General features: G+C 41.3%; 2 protein-coding genes across 5 annotated transcripts in view; both read right to left on the reverse strand.

The window, feature by feature from the left end:
- Positions 1 to 186: 186 nt before the first annotated feature.
- On the reverse strand, positions 187 to 12,735 carry E2f5 (E2F transcription factor 5). 4 transcript variants are annotated; one of them, XM_051172789.1, is made up of 8 exons: positions 12,523 to 12,735; positions 7,429 to 7,538; positions 6,518 to 6,681; positions 5,074 to 5,115; positions 3,413 to 3,477; positions 2,285 to 2,552; positions 988 to 1,032; positions 187 to 281 (listed from the first exon to the last, which is right to left on the reverse strand). In XM_051172789.1, exons 1-8 carry the CDS (start codon positions 12,733 to 12,735, stop codon positions 187 to 189), a joined length of 1,002 nt encoding a protein of 333 aa, XP_051028746.1. The 4 variants fall into 4 exon arrangements, with proteins under 4 accessions (XP_051028746.1, XP_051028745.1, XP_051028744.1 ...); XM_051172788.1 differs by having other exon boundaries at positions 988 to 1,035; XM_051172787.1 differs by having other exon boundaries at positions 211 to 540.
- Positions 12,736 to 20,427: 7,692 nt separating this feature from the next.
- Lrrcc1 (leucine rich repeat and coiled-coil centrosomal protein 1) overlaps positions 20,428 to 22,014 on the reverse strand; it is a 30,436-nt gene continuing 28,849 nt past the window's right edge. The window contains exon 19 of the mRNA XM_051172770.1: positions 20,428 to 20,663. Within this exon, the coding sequence (XP_051028727.1) occupies positions 20,640 to 20,663 (24 nt within the window). The 3' untranslated portion in view covers positions 20,428 to 20,639. The remainder of the gene's footprint in view (positions 20,664 to 22,014) is intronic.

Below are 22,014 nucleotides of genomic sequence, written 5' to 3' on the forward strand. Positions count from 1 at the left end.
GACTTAAAGTGCTAAAACAGAAGGCACTTCACAAAAATCTGTTCACACACAGTGACATCCTTCATTTTATATGAGGCAGTGAATGTCTGAAGGACACATAGAAACAACTCTGGCAGTAAAAACAAGACAAATCGGTGGTCTTCTGGGCAATGTTTTGTTGTAATGACCTGAAGCCTGCTTTAATTTTCAGAAGAGGAAGCTACGGAGGAATGTAATTATTGGAGGGCGTGCTGGCAGACAGTTCATCCTCGCCCTTGCAGCAGTCAGAGCCCTTTTCAGTTCTGTGAAGTAAAACATTAACGCTAGGGAAGAATACTTTAGAGTCAGTGAACTACAAAGGTGTTACATTCATAATTTAAATACTTAGGTTATTAGGAATCCTAAAACGTTACAGTTAGAGGTAGATAACAGTCCCAGGTTTCCATGGAATCTAGTAATTTAGTATCTGAACATCAAAGAGATCACAAACTCCTTCATTATCATCTAAATGAAAGTTGTAGTCATCTGCTGGAGTAGGAGAGAGCCGTAAGAGAGGGAACACTGCAAAGGAAAAACAGAGTCACTGTTACAGTTGGTTTCTACATATGAATTATGATGACTAGCAGAAAATCTCTCAACTCTGAATCCAAAAACTGGTATAAAAGTCCAGAGAAATTATTAACACTTGATTTTTTAATAATTCTCACACATTTCAAAAAACACCGGCTAGTTTAATTTTAGTAATAGTTCAGTGGTTCAGGTGGGCAGCTTGAAATTACCTGCCATGGGTGTGTGCAGAGAACTGTTGATGGATACATGCTCCTCAGTTACTCTTGGGCCAGCGTGCAATAGTGTTCAATAAAAGTGATAAGTGTTCCTTATGGGTTCTTTCCCTCAAAATGCCAAGTAAGTCTAAATTCTAAAAGAATCCTATATGATACTGAGTCACATGGCATTTAAACTGTAGGACAGCGATTATATCCACTAGTAAAATTTTCAACTACTCACCATCAGAAGACATCAGTTCATCAATGATGTCTCCACTAATAGATCCTGCTGGAAACACAAATGTGAGAGGGCAATTATGTTTCAGTACTGACAGTCACATCACTAGTTTGATGGGCAGATAAAGCTGAAAGTACTAGAGCGTTGTGGAAGACAATGTTCCTGAGTATCTACTTTGTTGGCATCACATTTAAACTTCCAAACTGATGACACAGGCAAAGCCTCCCCATTCTTCTAAAACCAAGTCTGTGTCACAAATGTGATATAATTCTACTTACTCAACAACACTTCATTTCTCCTGTTCACTTTATATCCATATCTTAATACACCAAAAGTTACTTGCTTTGCCTAAACAATGCTTGTCACATCTGTTCATTACTTCTCTTTCCTATCCCCCGGTATTCTAGCCTTACTGCTCTCTCAGCTGCAGTAAATGCAAACATCTAGTCTTCAGTCTCTGAAGCTTCTGAAATGCTACCTTGTGCTTCCCGAAAGCACACTATATCCAAGTCCCCCTACCCTCACGTCCACCACCGTATACTCTTAACTTCTACTTTCCCATGTACAGATCTTAGCTGGCATTCCCACCTGATACTCACAATGTCTAATGCGGCCCCCAAATGATACACAGGAAGTACTCCGATTTGCTAAGTTTTTTGTTTAATGCTCTGTGGAAGCCAAAATACCAACTGAGTTTAAGCTAAAGCATATACAGTTTGTTTACCATATATATCCCAATTAAACTGAAATTAATTAGCACTTTAAGATGATGCTTTCTCTGGTGCATCTCGTCAGCTATAGCATAAAAATACTTATAGAAAAGAGTGAGATCTATGTCCAGTTAAAACCTTTCTAGCTCCATGTTACTAATTGTGAAATCTCAATAGAAACAGTGAGGTTTATCCCATTAGCAAACAATACAAATTATATGTACTACAGCTTTTAATATCTGCTGTGGTGTTTGTATTTGCTCAGAAACAAAAGTTCTCTAGAATTTAGCACTTGTAACTGATTATATTTCTGTAATGTGCATATACACATACATGCATGTGCATGTACATATAAACACATACATGCATATGTCTAACAATATAGGAAGACAAGATCTGCTTCAGAATCTTTCTTAACACCCACTCTAGAGACAGGCAATATAGACTAGAGAAGACATTAAATTAAAACATGGAGTAAGATTATTTTGCCTCAGATACAAGAACTGACAAATTCAGAACAGCTCTCTGATCTGTTTCATATAGTATTCATATTTTCATTGAAATTTCTACACCAAAGGCTTTCTACCAACCTGAAGCTATTCCTGTGGCTGGTGTCTGCTGAAGACTCTGGCTTCTTTCAGAAGCATGCTGCTCAGGCAGGTTCTGAGCAGCCATGGTGGATTTCTCTGGAGTCACTGATGGTGAGGACTGGGAGGAAGGCTGTGTGAGGTCGTCAGGTGGGGGGACAGGAAAAACCACCGGCTTAGATGAACTGGGCTCCTTATTTATAAGCAGCACATGGATAGGTCCTGAGTGACTCTTTAAATTTATCTGGTATTTCTTTTGTCCATTCTGACCCTTTGAAGTAATTGGGTATAAACAAATGAGTATGGCCACTGCTAGCTAGCGTGAAGCAAAGACAGGCAAGGTCATTAGGGTCTAACTAGATTCACACGACAAAATCATTTGGTTCCAGCACAGGAAAAAAACACCACGCAGAATGGGAATACTAAGGTCTGTGAAAGCTATGTGCCCCTAAAATGTTGCTCAAATGATGGTCGTCAAAAAGGTACTTGTTGAATTCTACACAGTCACTCTGTCCTGCCCTGTCCTCGTCCTCTTCCACTTCTTTCCCAGCCCTCATTTGCATTTTTACTTGATAGACTTTCACTGTCCAGGTTGGCTTCAAACCCCAGTCTCTCCCATGCTGGGATGATTCCTACCCAGGTACATTGGTGTCCACGGCACTGTAATGTTACCTGGTAGTGCTCAGTAATGTTCTGTAAAGTTTCCACATGCATGAACTCCAGATTCTGGAGAAAACTATCCAACTGTGGTCATTTCAACATCCAGTTTGAATTTACAAATTTCGCAAAAAACTTTCCCACCCATCGAGCCACAGACAACTGACTTGATTTCCTGAATAGGTTAAAAAAAAAATTCTTCCTTTTCAAAAAGGTAATTTACTTCTTGAGGCTTTAATTCCTAAATACATCAAGAATAGGCGAGAAGGGAAGTCGAGTTTCATTCAGCCACTTTTACCAAAGTATTGAAAATGTCCAAATTCAGATATCAGCACTTTCAGATATATATATCTTAATAACAATAACTCAAAAGTGTTCATAGTCTTAATTCTTGTTCAGCGCAAGTAAATACATCTGTCTCTCTTAAGACAGTAGGTCTGTTTTTTTCACTTGTAGAACAGCTGTGCTACATACCATTTCGGGAATAGGAACTTCCAGCTGTGTACCAGAAGGTGCCTGAATGGCCAACAGTGTATCACCTGGCAAAATAAACACACACTTAACAACTGTAGGAATGCTGCAGATCAGAACAGATGTGGCAAGAACAGGAGATCTGGACTCAAGGCTGTGGGTTTAGTCCCAGGCTACCAAGGGTGCTGGTGTGTGTCTAACCTCAGCACTCAGGAGGTGAAGGCAGGAGAACTAAGAACTTGAGGCTGGCTCGCTAAACAGTGAGCTCTAGGCCCGCACAGGCTACTTGAGAATTTATGAAACAGGCTAGTGGTGTAGCTTAGTTGGTGGAGTGTCAACCTACTAAAAAGCTCTGGGTTCTGGCCCCAACACCACACACGTCAGTATATGACTATGAATTCCAGTGCAAAGGGGGACAGACAGGAGGGATCAGAAGATACGGTCATAATTGGCTACACAGTGAGTTTGAGGCCAACCTGAGACCCAAGACCCTGTCTTAAAAAGAAAAAACAACAACAACAAAACAAAAACAACCTAGGCCAGATGATGTGTGTCCGTTTCAATAAGATGAAGGCCATGACAATATGGCTGTGCTCTGGACATTAAACGAGGACATAGAAGAGCCACATTCTCAGGATTAGCTGCTAGTCTCCTTAATTAAAAATTAGCTCTTTAATTTTTCTTATCCTCGGTGTTCTGTAAAGTCTGAGACTGTACAACCCTTTGAGTCTTATGTAAGTACTGTTTACTTAAATCAGTCAAACCATTTAAATAACAGGACACTAGAGACTAGGTATGATAGAGTAACAGGTTGCCTTTAAGTAAATTTATTTTTTAAGCCATATTTTACAACAACTTTTATACAACTTCAGATTAATAAAGCTTTCCTCAAACTTCACTGAAATGCTAAGAACTGTGCTGGTAAAGTAGGACAAGGCCATATGGATTTCCCACAGTCCTTATGTTTGCATTCGAAAAGATACTTTGGCAAATTTATTACTGTGTGGGCAGTACATATGCTATCTTTTTAGTAAACACACATAATATTTAAAAATTTTGGGAATAGTCTCCTCCACTTTATTTAATGCATATTGTCATTTCAAGTGGTAAAGATGAGGTACAGAAGATGGACCAGGACTAGGAACAAGATTCCTAGTCATAAAATAGGTTCACCTCACTCTCCTCACTGGGTGTCACCTGCTGTAGAATCTCATGAGCCAGTGCTTGTGTTTCAGGTTCCTATGGTGTAGCAAGCCTTGTTATTGCCTGTGAGCTTGAAAAGTCTGGCTGCTAAGTCCTGCTGATGTAAGTTCCTCTTCCCTTGGCTCCTGGCCCTCCCACACATGAAGTAAAAGCTGTGAGAAAGTTTACTGCCATGAAAAGAGAAACAGAAGCAGACTATCATTACACCACTGCAGAGAAAGGGAAAACTAGCTCCAACTTCTAAATATACTGACAGGCAGAGTGTACGGAGAATTGTGAGAATCTACAGTCAACAGGTACGTTCAAAGGAAGAATGTAGCTGGGTGATTGGGGCCCACGTCTTTGATCCTAACAAGTGAACCTGAGTTAGAGGCAGCTTGGTCTACACAGAAAAATCCTGCCTCTAAAATCAATCAATCAATCAATCAATCAATCAATGAGAAAAGGCCGACAGTACTTACCATTAAAGCAGTTGCAGATGTCTTCGTGAGTTACATAGGAAAATGTACTGTCATGAGAATTAAGGAACAACATTTATATCCAAGTCTACCTGTGTAATAAGCCTGAAGGCCAAACTGGAATCCCGTGACTGACGGTGCTGCAGCAAGGTCACACAGAAAGCACCACTCTAAAAAGACCAGGACAGGGGTCTGCAGGCTGAGTTTCTACGCGTTGTTCTAAGAAGCAGCCATCCTGGTTTGTGACATCTGAGGACTTTGGGGTGTGCACAGAGAATGGATGGGAAAGACCAGCACTGTGGCTGAGAGCGGCCACATGGCTGCATCTGCCTGGGTAATTGCTTCAATCCTATGAGTTGCCTGGCCACAGAAAGAGAAAGGAGGCTCTGGAAAACCAAATATATTATACTCAGCTCCTAGAGACAAGTGTCACACGTCACATGGGAAACAGATCAGTGTGGTTAGAAGAAAGCATCAGTTCTGTACCTGTATCAGGTCTTCACAGGAAAAGCAAGGTGAGGAAGAAGAAACGCTTCAGAACTGGTTAGTTTAAATAGCACCCCAGGTTGCCTGGCCTTGTGATGAGAAAGACAGAGCATTATTGCCTGCTGGCTGTGTGGGCCTAATGGGAGGCAGATATGGTTCAGGACTGAAGAGTCTACCACAAGTCTGCTCTTGGCTGAGCCCTTGCCATTTCTAAGAATTGGCTAGATCACAGTGTAGAAACCTGGGCATGGCCAAAATCTTGTAAAATATAAAGCAGGCCAACAAATTCTAGATCACTTCAATGGTTCTGCATCTTCAGGTTCCACAGAACACAGCTTGGAAATCCCCACTGTCCTCACATGATTATGTTTTGACCCCCACACAAAAGTAACAAGTAAGACGGCATAAACAATGCAACATATACATTACTCAAATATTTCTATGAGGTGAGGAAAGATAAACTGCAGTGTCCATGAAACTCCAGGCGACCAAGCACAGAAACTGATTTGTAAGTAACACATGGACCATATCACTACTATCCCCTGTGTAGAAGGAGAAACCGTTCCTGGGCTAGTATTAGGCAGAGGCATCATGAATTATAAATTTATGATACTCCTTTAAACTAAAATTGGTTTTTCAAAACTGAAAGTTGCTGAGTTTTTACTGCCCCAGAACTGCACATAATTATTTAAAGAGCCTTACATACTTACTAGCAAATACTGCATCACGTCAGTTGCTTCACTGAAAGTTCATCTTTCTCTCCTCTCTACAAGAATGTTACTATTACTATATAACTTAAAATGATAGCATTTAAAAATACCAGTCTAAGTTATTAGAAATGATGAAATGCTCTATTCATTTGTAAAATGTAATTGCATAAGCACCAGATAGCTGACATGAGACTAAAGAAACATGGCACATAAGTATTCTGCAACTATGCATATAACTTACTCAGAAGGATATCTGTTATTAATGGAGTCTTCCATCACATTTTTGATGCTTTGCTGTAGCCACAACTTCTGCTGATCGAGTTCTCTTTCCTTCAACTCTAGATCTTCAATTTCAGCTTTAAGAAATCTTAATCTATCTATAACTTCTTTCGTATTACAGCCAGCACCTACACCCCTTAAAAGCATGAGAATAAATACGCACAGAATCAGACAGCCACTTAACTATCATTTAATTTTCTAGCAATAAAGCTGACATATAGATTAATCAAAATGAGTTTACAGTCTTTTGAAAAACCAAACATTAAAATCCTTACAAAACTTAAACACCAAAGCTCTAGCTAAACATACTTGCTTGGAGATTTACTGACAGGGGTCTGGAGAGATGGCTCAGCAGTTAAGAGTACTGGCTGCTGTTCTTCCAGAGGACCCAGGTTCGATTCCCAACACCCATATGGCAGTTTATAACTATCAGTCCAGGATTCTGGCACCCTCACGCAGACATACATGCATGCAAAAACCAAATGCATATAAATAAATAAATAAATCGATCACATTAGAGCCAAAGAGCTAAATTTTGCACTCTGCTAATAAACATCAAGGTGATGGTAAAGTTTGCTATAAACTTATGGTAGTTGGGTAGAATTCTAACAAAAACTGAGGCCAAAGCAAGTACTCTAAAAACAGAAAGTATCTGTCATAAGGTTGGTCAAAATATCATATCATAGTGATAAATGCCACAGTGGGGAGAACAGGGAACCATCCAGCACACAATGAACAATGACACAAGTCCAGAGAGCTCTGTCTTTGGACAGAGGAGTGTTTGGTATGATTAGAGGACTAAAACTAAGCATTTGGAAAAAAAAATTTTTTTTTGTTTGACTTTGATTTTATCGAGTACAGTTTTAAAGATGTTGTAACTTACTTCCACTGGATACTGTTCTTTGATTTTTTTTCAATTAGATCAATTCCCTCTAAGACGTTGGTAATGTCATAAATTCTTCGCTTTTGCCTTACAGCCAAAGTATCTGCAGCCTGTTTAGGACAAAGAGAACAAAGAAAGCATAGTCTGTGTTTATATTTTTAAAGTCAAAGAGAGTGTTGACTGTCAAAGTCACACCAGGAGTGTCTAATCCCAAATCCAACCCACTCGGTGTCTTTAGAACAATAGCTAGATATATTTGAAGCATTTCCAAGATTTTGCAAATACCAGCCAAGTTTCTCCACCTAACGACTAACAGATGTTGGGGAGAAGAAAAAAATTAACATCATAACATAAGGCCCACAAAAATAAAGATCATAGTGGTAACTCTGTCACTTTGTATAGTAAGCTGAGAAAAAACTATACTGTCTGTCGGTTTCTATTTCTTTCTTCAGAAAAAGCTTATCAAAAGACAGCCTTACTCTTATGTATCTGGGCCTTTTGGCAATTAAGGAGTAAGGGGAGTCAGAATTATGCACAAATTATAAGCCCACTTAATTATAATCTGCATCTTAAAAGTTCATAATAAAACATGGATGAATTATTCCACCCCAACATCATTAAATCAATAAGAAATAAAAACCTGTAACAGTGGAAGGTCTAGCAATGATTTCAAAAAAGCATGGTGGTTTGTTTCCTAGAAGTCTAGAGAAGGTAAGATTAACACAAATATCGAAGCAATGAAAGTCAGAAACTTAACTTTGAAGACTGTAACATACAAAAGGAGATCACTGGACATAAAAGTGTAGGCCATGGAGGAGAGTCAAAGCTACAAGGGACACACAAGCAAGACATCAATTTGATTGTCATCAGGAGACAGACATCTCAGGAACAGGTGGAATCCACAGATCCACCTAATAAGGGAATGAAGTGTGAAAAACGAAGAGCAACCTGACCCTGACACAGCAGCACATGTGGGCAGGGATGGTGGGACTCAAAGGAAGAAAGTGTAAGAAAAGTTAGAACTGGCCATTCACTGCAGTGAGACAAGGCTCAGAGAAGATTACTGACCCCCTTGGACAGAACGATTTTGGCAGGGAAAGTGGCTCTCATGGAGAAATTTTAAGAACAGAAGGAAAGCTAGCATAGATGATGCCTTTAAAATGTCCTGCTGCAAGGAGGAACAAAGACGGAAGGCCATAACTGTAGGCATCCTGAGGCCTCCAAGAAATTTATTTTTTCTTTTGAAGATAGGTGCTGTTTCAACCTGCGTGTACGCTGATAGGGATAATCTGGCAAACATAAAAAGGTAATTGACAACACAGAAGGGAAGAAGGACGGGCCTGGAAGAGACTGTTGTGAGCCAGAGGGAAGCTATACTAGTAACTGAAGCCCAGCACTAGGCTAAGTGCAAGTAACAGAGCAGATGACTCTTTCCTAATTATTTCTGATTTTCTAATCGACTTTATTGTAGACTGATGGGAGCAGAGGAGAAAGTGAAATGCAGACACACAATAGTGGACAGCACAGAAGGAATGCTAGGCAGTACTACTGCCCTTCAAAGTTAGTGGTTATGGTTATTTGAATAGGCTTGGCTCCCAAAGATTTGAATGCTTGGCCCATAGGGAGTGGAGAGGCACTACCAAGAAGTATGGCCTTGTTGGAGGAAGTGTGTCCCTGTGGGGTGGGCTCTGCGGTCTCACATATATGCAAGTTCCACCCAGTGTAAGTCATTTAACTCAGGCTTCTGTCAAGGACCTACCTTCAAATGCAGTTCCATTTTAATGAATGGGTATGGGGGAGCACTAAGTGCAAGTGTGTAGATATTGGGGTGATCAGTTTAGCCTGTAACCCTTTAATCAACTTCCATTCTATACTGCCCTATCTTTTGGCCGACACTCCTCTTTTGTCACTAAGAACCTGAGTCCTTAAATAAGAATCACACACTAGGGGATGGAGATGGATCAGCAGCTAAGAATACTGGCTGCTCTTCCAGAGGACCTAGGTTCAATTCCCAGTACCTAAATGCTCACTCGCAACCATCTGTAACTCCAGTTCCAGGGGATCTGATGCCCTCTGATGGCCTCCATAGGCTCCACACCCATATGTAGTACAGACATACATGCAAGCAAAAACACTCATGAAATTTAAAAAAGAATTCTACAGCGCCTGTCTATTTGTTCAGTATAAAGTCCTCAAGGATCGTCTCTGCTGTATGTGTTAGAATCTCTTTCTAAAGCAGAGCAGTCCCTCCCCGTTATCGGGATCTGCATACCCCATTTGACTACCCAAAGACATCTGGACTGTCCATCTTTTGACATAACACTGACTGTTGCAGACCTCACTTTCAGTTCTTCAGGGACATACCCAGGAGTGGAGCTGTCCTGAGATCTTAAAGCAAGCACTGAGTCTTGCTGCACTACACACATACCACGTTATGCCAACTGCTTCAAAGTCTTGTTACCTCCTAAAATCCTGGGGTTGGAATTCCTTCCTCTAGGGTGTGTATCAGTTAGGTTATTTGTCTGAGTCTGGGAGAGAAGCACCAATACTTAGACACCACTCAGGTAATTTGTAACTTAAATAATCATAATACACAACATACGCAATCCAAGCTGGGTGTGGTGGCACACGCCTTCACACCCAGCACCCCAGGAAGCAGAGGCAGGTGGATCTCTGTGAGTTCAAGACCAATCTGGTCTACCAAGGGAGTCCAGGACAGTCAGGGCTACACAGAGAAACCCTGTCTCGAAAAACCAACAACAAAAACAAAAAACCAAAAAACCATATACAATTCAGGCAATGCTCGCAAAGTTCAAGATATTAAAATGGCAAATTAAATATAGAAACTCCAGCTGTAAAGTATGCAGAACAGGAATTTTCAGGGCAACACACACATACACCCCTTAACACTTCACAGTTATTAAAGTACAGAAAAAAAACTAGTTTAATCTGTTTCTACAGAATCTGCCATCAGTGCCCTCCTTTTTAGACAGATGCCTATTGATTGCTGAGCTACTTTTATTCTAAAGGAGTAAAATTATACCATTTCTCCTTACAAAAAGAAATTCATGATGTGCAGACACACACAAACTTATGCTTATTTTTAAAGACTAATAAAAGACAGTACAGCACAGAAAATAACAGTTTAATTTCAAGTGTTCCATCTCACTTGGCACTTAACCCAGAACTTTCCTAAGTTTGGTGTGTTGGCCTACATTAGGGTGGGAATATCAGGCTTAACATTACGTTCTTGAATATGTTATGGGCACTCAGGGCATTTGGTGAGAATATATTTTTTTATTTGTGATTTTCACAAAAATTAAAGATTCTCTTATTAATATAAAACATTAGGTACAAAATTTGTATCAATAGCTTATACAAAACAAGCTCCTTTCTCAGAGTTAGATTAAGTTAAAAATAATAAAGCGCATGTTTAAAAATTTTCCAGTTAGAAGAAATGCATTATTATTAGTGTAGTCCCATCTTCAACATGTATGAGTTGTCTTAACGACATCTGCCTATGATGCACTGTGAGAACATCACTAGGAACGCTTCATCATTAAGGTGTTTTATAATCAGGTTTTATATACACTTTTATATACACTTATAACACTTATTACTACAGAAATCTTTGCACCTTTAGGACAGATGAAGATAACCAAAACAAGACTATTGAATATCAAACTTGTGTTAGTCGATGCCTGAACCTGCTGCCATACATGGGAGGGAAGCCATAGAACAAAGTCTAGAAGGGAGGACAGAGGTCATTGATTTCTGATGAGCATGTTTCACGACAAACCATTAAGCCCCAGTTTTACCTGGAAAGCCCTGAAATTCTCTGAATTATTTTTATACTGACAGTCACCCATTACAGCTGATTTTAACTTTGAACAGCAGATTTCAATGAGTGTTTGGTAACATCTGAGGTTTCTCTGCTGACACCATTACTGTCAGTGAAATTGGAAACCATACCATTTGAATTCATTACAATTTGAATATAGTAGATACCCACTAAAGCACTTTTAAGGAGGGAAAGAAGAGGTTGCGGAGGGGAGAGAAGAGAGTACAAGGAACTTTCCAAAGTGAAATAAAAAAAGTCCCAAGAATTACATTTCCAACTAAGAATGGCCACCCACTGCCATCTACACCCAGGAAAAGAGGGGGACACCCAAGTGCCAACAAACCAGTGACTCCTCTGGTCCACAAACAGGAGTACACTCTGCAGGAGAGCTGGGAAAGGCGGAGTCTCTGGTCTCTGGCTCAGACACTATTTGCGTTGCCTTGAGGATGGTAAAGGCCTCAAGCCAGGAAGGTACTCGGTCCCTAGGAGCTTCGAGTTCTCCCAGTACAGCCAGATATAATTAGAAGTCGGAGGGGCAATCATCTGTGACTGCAGACTCCTTAGCAATTTTGTTTGTTTTTGAAGTATTGGCTCTTTCTTAACATCCGTGTACTAGCTGAATTTTAATTCACATGATCACATACCCTTTCTTTTCTTTTTTTTTTTTTTTTTTACCCCCCTACGGATGTGGAATCCTTCCAAGTCTTGCCAGGAACGGTTAAATCTCTGTATGACTGAATAGCTTTTGATGCACGCTGTCGTCTTAGGGGAAAAAAAATCCTAACTGTTGCAAAGAACGAAGTAAACATACTTCTAAAGCCAGAAAAAAAGTGTAGTAAGTAATTCCACCCCTTAGTCTGAAAGTCACAAAACCCCTCTTGGTGTGATGGCAAATCTTCCCATCTAGAAGGCTGTAAGATTTCAAACTAAGTCAACAAATCACTTCCCAGCCACCGAAGAAGAATTTTCCCTTCTAAAAACTATTATTCTCTCCTTTCACTCGAAAGAACTGGCACGAAAGTTCTTGAGACAGGAATAAAGTCGGACAGTGCGGTGCATTAAGGCATCAGTTTCCAACCGCAAACCAACCCCCGAGTGAGTCCAGAGCAAAGCGCGAATTCCTGGGCGCCGCACTCGGGGTGCTTCTTTGTGGCCAGGGCCGCGCGGTGGCCGGTCGGTGGAGACCCCGCACCTCTCCCGCGCCCCCCACCACGCTCCGGGACGCTCACGGCCCATCCCCGGCCCCGGCTCACCGCCTTGAGATCCAGGACGCCGTCCTGCGCCTCCTGCAGCAGCGACACGAACTTGGTGGTGAGCAGCCCCAAGCTCTTCTCGTGCCGGCTGCTGCCCGCCGCGAGCCCCGCGGGCGGCTGCGAGGATGGCGCCCCAGGCGGCGGCACTGGCGGGGGCTGGGCCTGGGCCTGCGGCGTGGGCTGAGCAGAGCTCGCGGGCTCCGCCGCCGCCATCGCCGCCGCCCGCAGAGGAGGCGTGCGACTCCGCTCCCGCCCGCCCTCGGCGTCCCGCGTCCCGCAGCCGCCCGCAGCCGGGAAGCACGCGCGCCGCGCCACGCTCACTCCGGCGAGCAGCCGGCGCCTCGCGCAGAGGGTGGGCCTGAGTTTAAATGGCAGGAAGTGACGCCGCCGACGTTGCCTAGAAACGCACTCTCCGCGGAGGGGCGGGGCGAGTGGGGCGGGGGGCGGGGCTAAGGGGGCGGGGACTGTGGTCCAGCATAGGCCCTGTCAGCAATGCCTGAGGTTCCAGGGACTCAGCTGTCTCTTTTACACCCGCATCAGGTGCAAGTATTGTAAGGCATGAGTAGAAGAACTCAGCTCCACGGAAGTTTTTGGGTTCGGACGCTCAGTCCTTTCCAAAGCCCTTTCTGCACAGAAAAGAGTTTGAACCTAGAGGATGGAGGCGGTGGATGCCCCAACTCTTGCCTGACCTGCCCTTAATTACCTTCGCTGGCGAGTTATGTTGTCTGTCCCCCCAGCAATCATATTACTTGTTATGTATAAAGCAGCATCTTGTGCTTTAGTGACGCCCTAAACTCCGGTGGCTGGCGAGATCTCACAGGTATGAGAGGAGGAAATATGGTCCGACCCTCATTTTACTTTCGAATTTGAGAATCAGGATTAAAAACTTCGACAACTTGGTCTCGCACCCAGTGAATATCGTTCACACTTAGCAAACATTAGGTCAAGGCTACACAGAGAAACCCTCTCTCGAAAAAACAAAACAAAAACAAACACACAAAAACAAATATTAGGCAACTGAAACTTCATTTGATAGGAATTGATGAAGACATATCCTACACTCAAAAGCAAAATGAGAGGGCCAGCTGGCAGCATTAGTAATCAAATCCTGGAAACCGTTTTAAACAAAAATATGTTTTCCCTTCATAAATACTAGTTTATTAGCCACTGTTTTAGTCCAAAGAACACAATACACAAAGTTTGGGATTAAAAATCTGAATTTAAAAAAATCAGTTAATACAACTAGATAATGTTATATATAGTAATCAAATCAAATTTTACAAATTAGTTTATTGATTATAAGTTTCTTGAGATTTTATTTTTCTTAACGGCATTTTTTCTTTTTATTTATTCTTCTCTCAAATGTTACATTCCAGATGAAACCTGCAGTTTCCCCTCCCTCTCCTTCCACCGTTCTGTTCCCCCTCCCCCCAGCCCCTCCCCTTCTTCACCTCCTGTCAGAAAAGAGCAGGCAGTCTGGGGACTTCGACTAAATACAGCATAACAAGTTACAATAAGACCAGGCGCATATTTTCATATCAAGGGTAGATTAGGCAACCAAGTAGTAGGAAAAGGGTCCCAAAAGAGAGGCAAAAGAGTTAGAGACAGTCACCCCTGCCCCTCCCCCACCCTTCCCCCAACCCCCCCCAACCTCCCCACTCCCATCTGTAAGGATTCCCACAAGAACACCAAGCTGTATAAACATAGCGTGTATGCAGAGGACCTAGGTTGTGGTGCCAGCATGGAGCTAGAGTGAGGTTGTGACATGTCCAAAGCCTCAACTTTTAACCAAGAAGGAGTAAGGATCAGGGCCCCCCTCTTCTGTGCCTAAGTGCCCCAGGCCTACATAGTCCTGCAGCGCCAACCCTCACAGTTCTCAAGGCAGTAGCCAAGCACCTGGAATGCCTCTCCATACAAATGAGGCATCTCAGCACCTTAAGCCCCAGCCAATGAAAAACACTCACCCCAGAAGTCCTTTCCCACTCCCCAAGGTTCATATAACATTTGTTCACTCCAAATAAACAGACACAAGCTAAAAGCTTCTATTCACCAGGAGAACTAAGAGAGCTGTAGCACCAGAATCCTTGGGAAAGGCATTCTCCCCAGTCACTCCCAGCCTGACTCCAATCATGCAGACCCCACCCATTCCAACCCATTCCAGCCCATTCCCAGCCCCTGTGGGAGAAAGCAGAGCAGAGCACAACACTAGGTCAGGCCGTCTCATACAGGCTGCGCGGTCTTGGTGCACTCATTGAGTCCTGGTCAGTTGAATCTGTGGGCTGTGTTCTGCTGATGTCCCTGAATCCCGTCTGCTCCTCCAATTCTTCCTTGCCAGGACTCCCAGAGCTACACCTAGTGCTTGGCTGTGGGACCCAGAGCTACACCTAGTGCTTGGCTGTGGGACCCAGAGCTACACCTAGTGTTTGGCTGTGGGACCCAGAGCTACACCTAGTGTTTGGCTGTGAGACTCTGCATCCGCTGCCATCAGCTGCTGGATGAAGTCTCTCTGGTCTCTCTGACGATGATTCTGCTAGGCCCTGTCACAGCACATCCCGAGGCAGGACAAACTGTGGGTCTGAAGTTTTGTGTCTGGGTTGGTTTCTCAGTCCCTCCACTTGAGGCCTTAACCCTATTACAGAGGATGGCCAATTTAGGGTCCGTGTCCCCATTACTAGGAATCTTTGCTAGTTTCACTGGACTCATAGATTCCATTGCAGTAGGTTTCTACCTTACTCCTGAAATGCCCTCAAGTTCCAACGTCTTTCCCAGGATTCTCCCCCTCAACGCCACGCCCTCCCTGAGCCCTCCTGTTTCTATCCCTGTTGGCTAGTCACACCAACTCAAGTGGCAGGGAAGCCCCCCAAGCCCCCACCCCACGGATTCCCTTTGAAAACTTTGTCTGCATTGTAAACCCTCAAGGCACACAAAGTACCAGGCTCCTGCCTGAGGAAGTCCAGAGGCCAGGCTCAGCCCCCAGACTTCCCTGATGGCCCTAAGGATCATTTTCTAAAGGCTGTAATGGCCAGCCAGGAGGCAGAAGAGTGGCTAAGCCCTGCCCTAAAGGAGAAAAAAAAAATCACAAATCCCTGAGTTTATCCCAAAGATTAGGCCACATGTTCCCTCCAATCCCAGGCCACCCTGAACAGCTTTGTCCCCACCACCCAAGACACCTCATATAAACCCCATGTTCTGCGCAGTTCTCTGCTGCTTCTCACCCTAGCAGAGGCAGCCACCATCCTGGCCTTTTTCCTCCCAATAAATCTCTTTGGTAAGCTTGTCGTGCAGTGTGACCTTGCGGTAGGCCTTGGCTCCAGACTGCCAGGATACCTTTCAGGGTCAGAGCTGTAACACTTTCACTGGGGAAATTTTCCCAAACTGGAGCAGAGCTGTTACACTTGCCTTGGAGGAATTTTTCCAGGCCTCTGGAACAGAACTTCTGTAGTGGAAGCCTTTTCTTTTCCTTCAGAGCTGCAACACAAACAACCCCGCCCCTGGCCCCCACTCAGTCCATCTGCAAGTTCTATTCTATTTCCCCTTTACCACAAAGATCCTTATGCTTCCTCCCCTCCCCAAACCCCTATTTCCCTCCACCCCCCACCCCCCAGAGAACATTTCATGATGTCTTTTGTTTTGTTTTGTTTTGTTTCAATCAGCAGAGTAATACTCCACAGCGCTAAGATACAACTTTTTTTAAAAATTCATTCCTCAGTTGAGGAAATGCTAGGTTGTTTCCAGTTTCTGGCGGTTGCAAATAAAGTTGCTATGGAGACCAAGAAGGAAAGAATAGGCTGAGATTAGGGAGTTCTGGTGGAAGAAGGAGCCAGAGGGGCCAAGGACACCACAGGAAGACCTACAGAGTTAATTAACCTAGGCCCATGGGGGCTCATAGAGCCTGAACCACCAACCAAAGAGCATGCATGGACTGGGTCTAGACCCCTTTCCCATGTGTAGCAGATGTGTAGCGTGGTCAACATGTGGGTCCTCTAACAAGGGGAGTAAGGGCTGTCCCTGACTCTGTTACCTGACCTTGGATCCCTTCCCCTTGGCTGGGCTGCTTTGGCAGGCTCCAGTGGGAGAGGATGCTCTTAGTCTTTCTGGGATTTGAGGTGCCAGGGTGGGTTGGTACTTCTTGGATGCCTTTCCTTCTCTGAGAAGAAGAAGAAGAAGAAGAAGAAGAAGAAGAAGAAGAAGAAGAAGAAGAAGAAGAAGAAGAAGAAGAGAGGGGATGGGAGGAGGCAGACTTGAGGGTGGGACTGGGAGGAGAGAAGGGAGGGTGTGGGATCAGGCTGTAAAGTGATTAAATTAATAAATTTTTTAAAAAGCTGCTATGAACCTAGTTGAGCAAGTGTTCTTGTGATAGGATGGAGAATCCTTTGGGTATATGCCCTAGAGTGGTATAGCTGGATCCTGAGGTAGACCAGTTTCCAGTTTTCTAAAAAAACAAAAACAAAACAAACAACAACAAACAAAAACCCACCATATTGATTTCCAAAGAAGTGATATTAAGTTTGCACTCCCAACCAGCAACAGAGGAGTATTCCTCTTGCACTTTCCTATTCCCCATTAGTGTTCTATTCAGAAAGTTGTCTCCTGTGTCAATGTTTCGAAGGGTATTCCCCATTTTCTCTTCTTTCAGAGTCAGTGTTTCTGGTTTCATGCTGACATCTTTGACCAACTTGGACTTGAGTTCTGTGCAGGGTGATAGATATGAATCTATTTTTGTTCTTCTGCAGATACCCAGTGAGATCAGCATCATTTATTGAAAATGCTTTCTTTTTTTTTCCATTGTATATTTCTGGCTTCTTTGTCAAAAATCAGGTGTACATAAATGTGTGGATTTATTTCTGAGTCTTCAATTTGATATCATCGCTCAACAGTTTTTATGCCAATACCATGCAGGTTTTTTTTTTTTTTTATAGCTATTGCTCTGTAGTACAGTCTGAAATCAGGTTTGATGACACCTTCAGAAGTTCCTTTATTATATAGGATTGTTTTTTATTATATTTATTATATTGACCCTACCAATCTATAAACATGAGAAATCTTTCCGTCTTCTGATATCTTCTTCAATTTTTTCATTAAAGACTTGAAGATTTTATCATAGAGTTTTTTCCCATTCTTTCTTAGAGTTGCCCTAATTTGTGGTTATTGTGAAGGGTGTTGCTTATCTGATTTCTTTCTCAAATCCTTTGTCATTTGTATATAAGAGGGCACTGATTTTTTTTAAACTTAATTTTGTATCCAGCCACTTAGCTGCAGGTGTTTATTAGCTGTAGGAATTCCCTGGCAAAAATTTTGGGATTCACTTTATACTATCATATCATCTGCAAATAACAATACATTGACTTCTTCCTTACTAATTGAAATCTACTTGATCTCCTTGTCTTATTACTCCAGCTAAAACATCAAGTACGATATTGAATAGATATGGAATGAAAAGCCCTGTCTTGTCCATGATTTCAGTGGAACTGCTTTGAGTTTCTCTCCATTCAGTTTGACATTGGCTATAGACTTGCGGTGTACCTCCTTTACTAATGTTAGTTACGTTCCCTTATTCCTTCCTCTCTAAGGCTTTTTTGTCATGAAGGGGTGCTTTTTGTCAATGTCTTTTTCAATATCTAAGGAGGTTATCATGTGTCTTTTTTTTCCTTTCAGTTTGCTTACATGCTGGATTACCTTGACAGATTTTTGTATAGTGAACCATTCCTGTGTGTCTGGGATGGAACTTACTTGGTCATCTTGATGTATTCTTGGACTTGATTTTTTATTGAATATTTTTGCATCAATGTTCATGAGGAGACTTGATCTGTAAATCTGTTTCTTTGTTAAGTCTTTGTGTGGGTTGGGTATCAGGGTGACTGTGAACTCATAAAATAAATTTGGCAATGTTCTTTATGTTTCTATTCTGTGGAGTAATTTGAGGAGTATTGGCATTCGCTCTTCTTTGAAAGTATGATAGAATTCTGTGCTAAAACCATCTGGCCCTTGCTTTTTTTGGTTTGGAGAATTAATGGCTGCTGCTATTTCCTTGATGATCATAGGTGTATTTAAGTTGTTTATCTGATATCAATTTATCTTTAGTAAGTGATATCTATCAAGAAAAATTTCTATTTCTTTTAGCGTTTCCAATTCTGTGGAGTGCGGGTTTTTGAAGAATGAACTAATGATTCTTTGGATTTCTTCAGCGTCTCTTATTTTCCCCTTTCCATTTCTGATTTTGTTAATTTGGTTATCTCTTCTCGGCCTTTTCATTATTTTGGGTAAGGGTTTGTCAATATTACCCATTTTCTCAAAGAACCAACCCTTTGTTTCATTGTATTGTTTTCTTTATTTTTAATTTGATTTCAGCCCGGAGTTTATTTTCTGTCTTCTACTTTTCTTGGGTGTTTGCTTCTTTTTGTTCTAGAGCTTCTGGGTGTGCTGATAGTATGAGATCTCTCCAAATTTTTTATGAAGGCACTCTGAATTTCCTCTGTGCTCTGAATTTTCCTCTTCACAGAGCTTTCATTGTGTCCCATAAGTTTGGGTAGTTGTGTATTCATTTTTCATTGAATTCTAGCGTGTCTTTATTTCATTTCTTCCTTGACACGGTGGTCATTCAGTATATTTTATTCAGTTTCCATGAGTTTAGAGGTTTTATGTTGTTTCTGTAATTGCTGAAATTCAGCTTTAATTTGTAGTGGTCTGATAGGTTGCAGAGTGTTATTTTCAAATTTCTTGTATCTGCTGAAATTTTGTGACCAGTATGTGTTCAATTTTGGAGAATGTTCCATGATGTCCTGGGATGTGTATTCCTTTGTGTTTGTGTGAAATGCTCTGTACATATGTTAGGTCCATTTGGTTAATAACATGTTAGATCATTATTTCTTTTTGGTTTACGCATGGGTGTCCTGCCCATTGGTGAGAGTAAGGTATTAAGGACTTCCACTATCAATGTATGAGGATCAATGTGTGATTTAAGCTTTAGTAATGTTTGCCCTGCAGGAGCATAGGTGTTGAGAATTGAAATTCCATCTTGGTGGATTTTTCCTTTGATGAGCATGAAGTGTCCTTCCTCATCTCTTTTGATTAATTTTGAAGTCTATTTTGTTAGATACTAGAATAGGTACACCAGCCTGCTTCTTGAGGCCATTTGCTTAGAGAATCTTTTCCCAATCTTTCATTGTCTCTTTATTGGGGAGCTGAGTCTGTTGCTATTGACAGATATCAATGACCAATGACTGTTAATTCTTGTTATTTTATTGTAGTTGTTGGTTGTGTGTGTGTATTTATGTATGTGTTGTTTCTTGAGATTTTAATTAATGAACATCCTGCTATGTATGCTAAGTTATAAATTGATGTAAAATGAAATTAATATTTCTAAAACAATTTGTGTCTTATTTGGCTCATATTGTTATCCTGCACCAGAAACTGGTCACTTAAACTCTGTCTGTATTCTCACAGTCTAGGAGGCTACACAAGCCTAAATTCAAGGTAGAGAAATTCCTGAGTTCTGGTTAGGACCTCTTCTGGCTTGTGGATTTTTGTACTGTCTCCAAGTAGCACGTGAACAGCTTTGAATTTCTTTTCTTTCAAAGGCCCTAATGTACCATGAAAACTTCACCTTCATGAAGACATGTCATGGTAATGATCTCTTGAAGCATCTCCAAATAGCATAGAGGAGAAGGGGGCTGGGAGCTGGAGGGTAGGTGTGGTTTTTATAATAGAATTTTCATTTGTTTAAATTTTCTCAGTTTCAAGTATAAATGTATTAATGAATTAACAAACATTTCAATTGGCAGTCAAAATCTTTTGTGTTTTGTTGCCTGATCTTAAAAAAAAAATTATATAAAAAATTATAATACTATTCCCTAATTTCAGAGATAAAACGGTTATAAATGTAGACTTTTTGTCTTTATTCTTTTATTTGTTGTAAAAACATTTTATAGATGTAAAATTTATACACAATACAATTCAGTCTTTGAGTGTCGGTTGTAATATATAGCTAGAGCTGTGCAACTGCCATCAGCATAATCAAACACAGAACAGTGAATGCCGGTGCTAAGTCCAAGCCCTCAGGAGCACATCCACAACTGAGAGAGATGAGAACATGACCTGGAGGGTGGTGCTTTCCAGTCTCAGTCCTCCCGTGCCCAGTCACCCTGCAAACAGTGAACAGCACAGTGAAAAACAGTGACAGTTTTTTTCCCCCAAACATCACTGAAAATGAGATTGATGGTGAAAAAGTCTTTCTACTACTAGGGGATTTTTTTTTGAAATATCTGATCATAATGCAATTTTTAAAAACCAGAATACAAATAATGCAAAGACGCTACTGTTCACTTCACAAACACTAGCTGACTAAAAACATGTTTTCGGTGTCAGTATGACTTCAACTTCCATGGTCTTTTCGCTACTATAAGGGAGACAGCTCTCCCAAATGCCTGTGCTACACTTAAGTGTGCCTTTTTGGAGGAAAGCCTTAGAGGTCTTTACCTCAAATTAGTGTTTAAACTGGTTGGCAAGCTCCAAGCCAGATGTTTGTGCACTTGCTAGTACAACGAAACTAACCTATATTTCACTGACCTGTACAGTAATATTTCCATGCCAGCAATCTCTCAACAAATTTGAGTTAGTCTCAGAGTTGTTTGGACAGATACTGTGATATGTTGTAATATTATTTAATGAGTTTTCATACATTTTAGAAAATAACTATGTAACCCAGGACTTGGTTGTTGGATGTGTTTCAAGCATTTTGTAACGAAGAGAATAATTTGTAAGTTCACAGTTTATTGGGCTTGAAGAACATAACATTTGTGAAAGATCACATGTGCCATTTTCATGTACATAGGATAAACTAAAAATATGTCCTGTCTTGTCATAATATAGTAACTATTTAATAGACATTTTTATTTGATGGTGGCAGTACACTGATTTTTTTTTTTGCTACCCTGTCCCCCCCGACCAGGAGGGCAGTACTGAGGATTGAACCCAGGGTCCTGTGCATTCTAAATACATGCCCTAGAACTGCATTATGTCCTCCAGCATAACAGTGAATTTTAAATGAATAAGCCTATTCAATGGTCATGGATATTTGTAACTTTCAACTCTTAGATCTCCCTTGAGCTAATGGCCCATCAAAAGCTTCTATGTCAGTACATTACCTCTTTGTAATTATTTAAAACCAAATTTACCTATTTTTCCTTTCAAATGCTTACATCATATAAACATTTATCTTCTGCATTTTTCTAGGTGAAAAATGTAGTTAAAGATGTTTCAAGGATAGTTAATCCTCTTATGATAAATGCCCCTGTTCATGGCACTCATGACACAGAAATATGACAGATAACGCAAAGGCCTTTTTCAAGTTTATATCCTGTGACTACAAACAGTAAGTACAGGCTGTATTTAAACAGAATTGTCACATAGTGGAAAGATTTTAGTCTTATACTCTTGTTTTGCTTTGCCAAAAGAATATACATCATAATAGTTAATTTAATAAAATGCTGCCCT

This window comes from Acomys russatus, chromosome 31 (assembly GCF_903995435.1).
Source record: "Acomys russatus chromosome 31, mAcoRus1.1, whole genome shotgun sequence".
Lineage (NCBI taxonomy): Eukaryota > Metazoa > Chordata > Mammalia > Rodentia > Muridae > Acomys > Acomys russatus.

What these genes read in the sequence shown, in the direction of transcription:
- E2f5 (XM_051172785.1), bottom strand. Translation starts at nt 12,735, where the DNA reads ATGGCGGCGGCGGAGCCCGCGAGCTCTGCTCAGCCCACGCCGCAGGCC. An exon ending in AGCCACAGGAATAGCTTCAG is followed by an intron (nt 1,036 to 2,284) that starts GTTGGTAGAAAG and finishes TTGTGTTTCCAG; the next exon opens with CAGGATCTATTAGTGGAGAC. An exon ending in TGAACTGATGTCTTCTGATG is followed by an intron (nt 541 to 987) that starts GTGAGTAGTTGA and finishes TTTCCTTTGCAG; the next exon opens with TGTTCCCTCTCTTACGGCTC.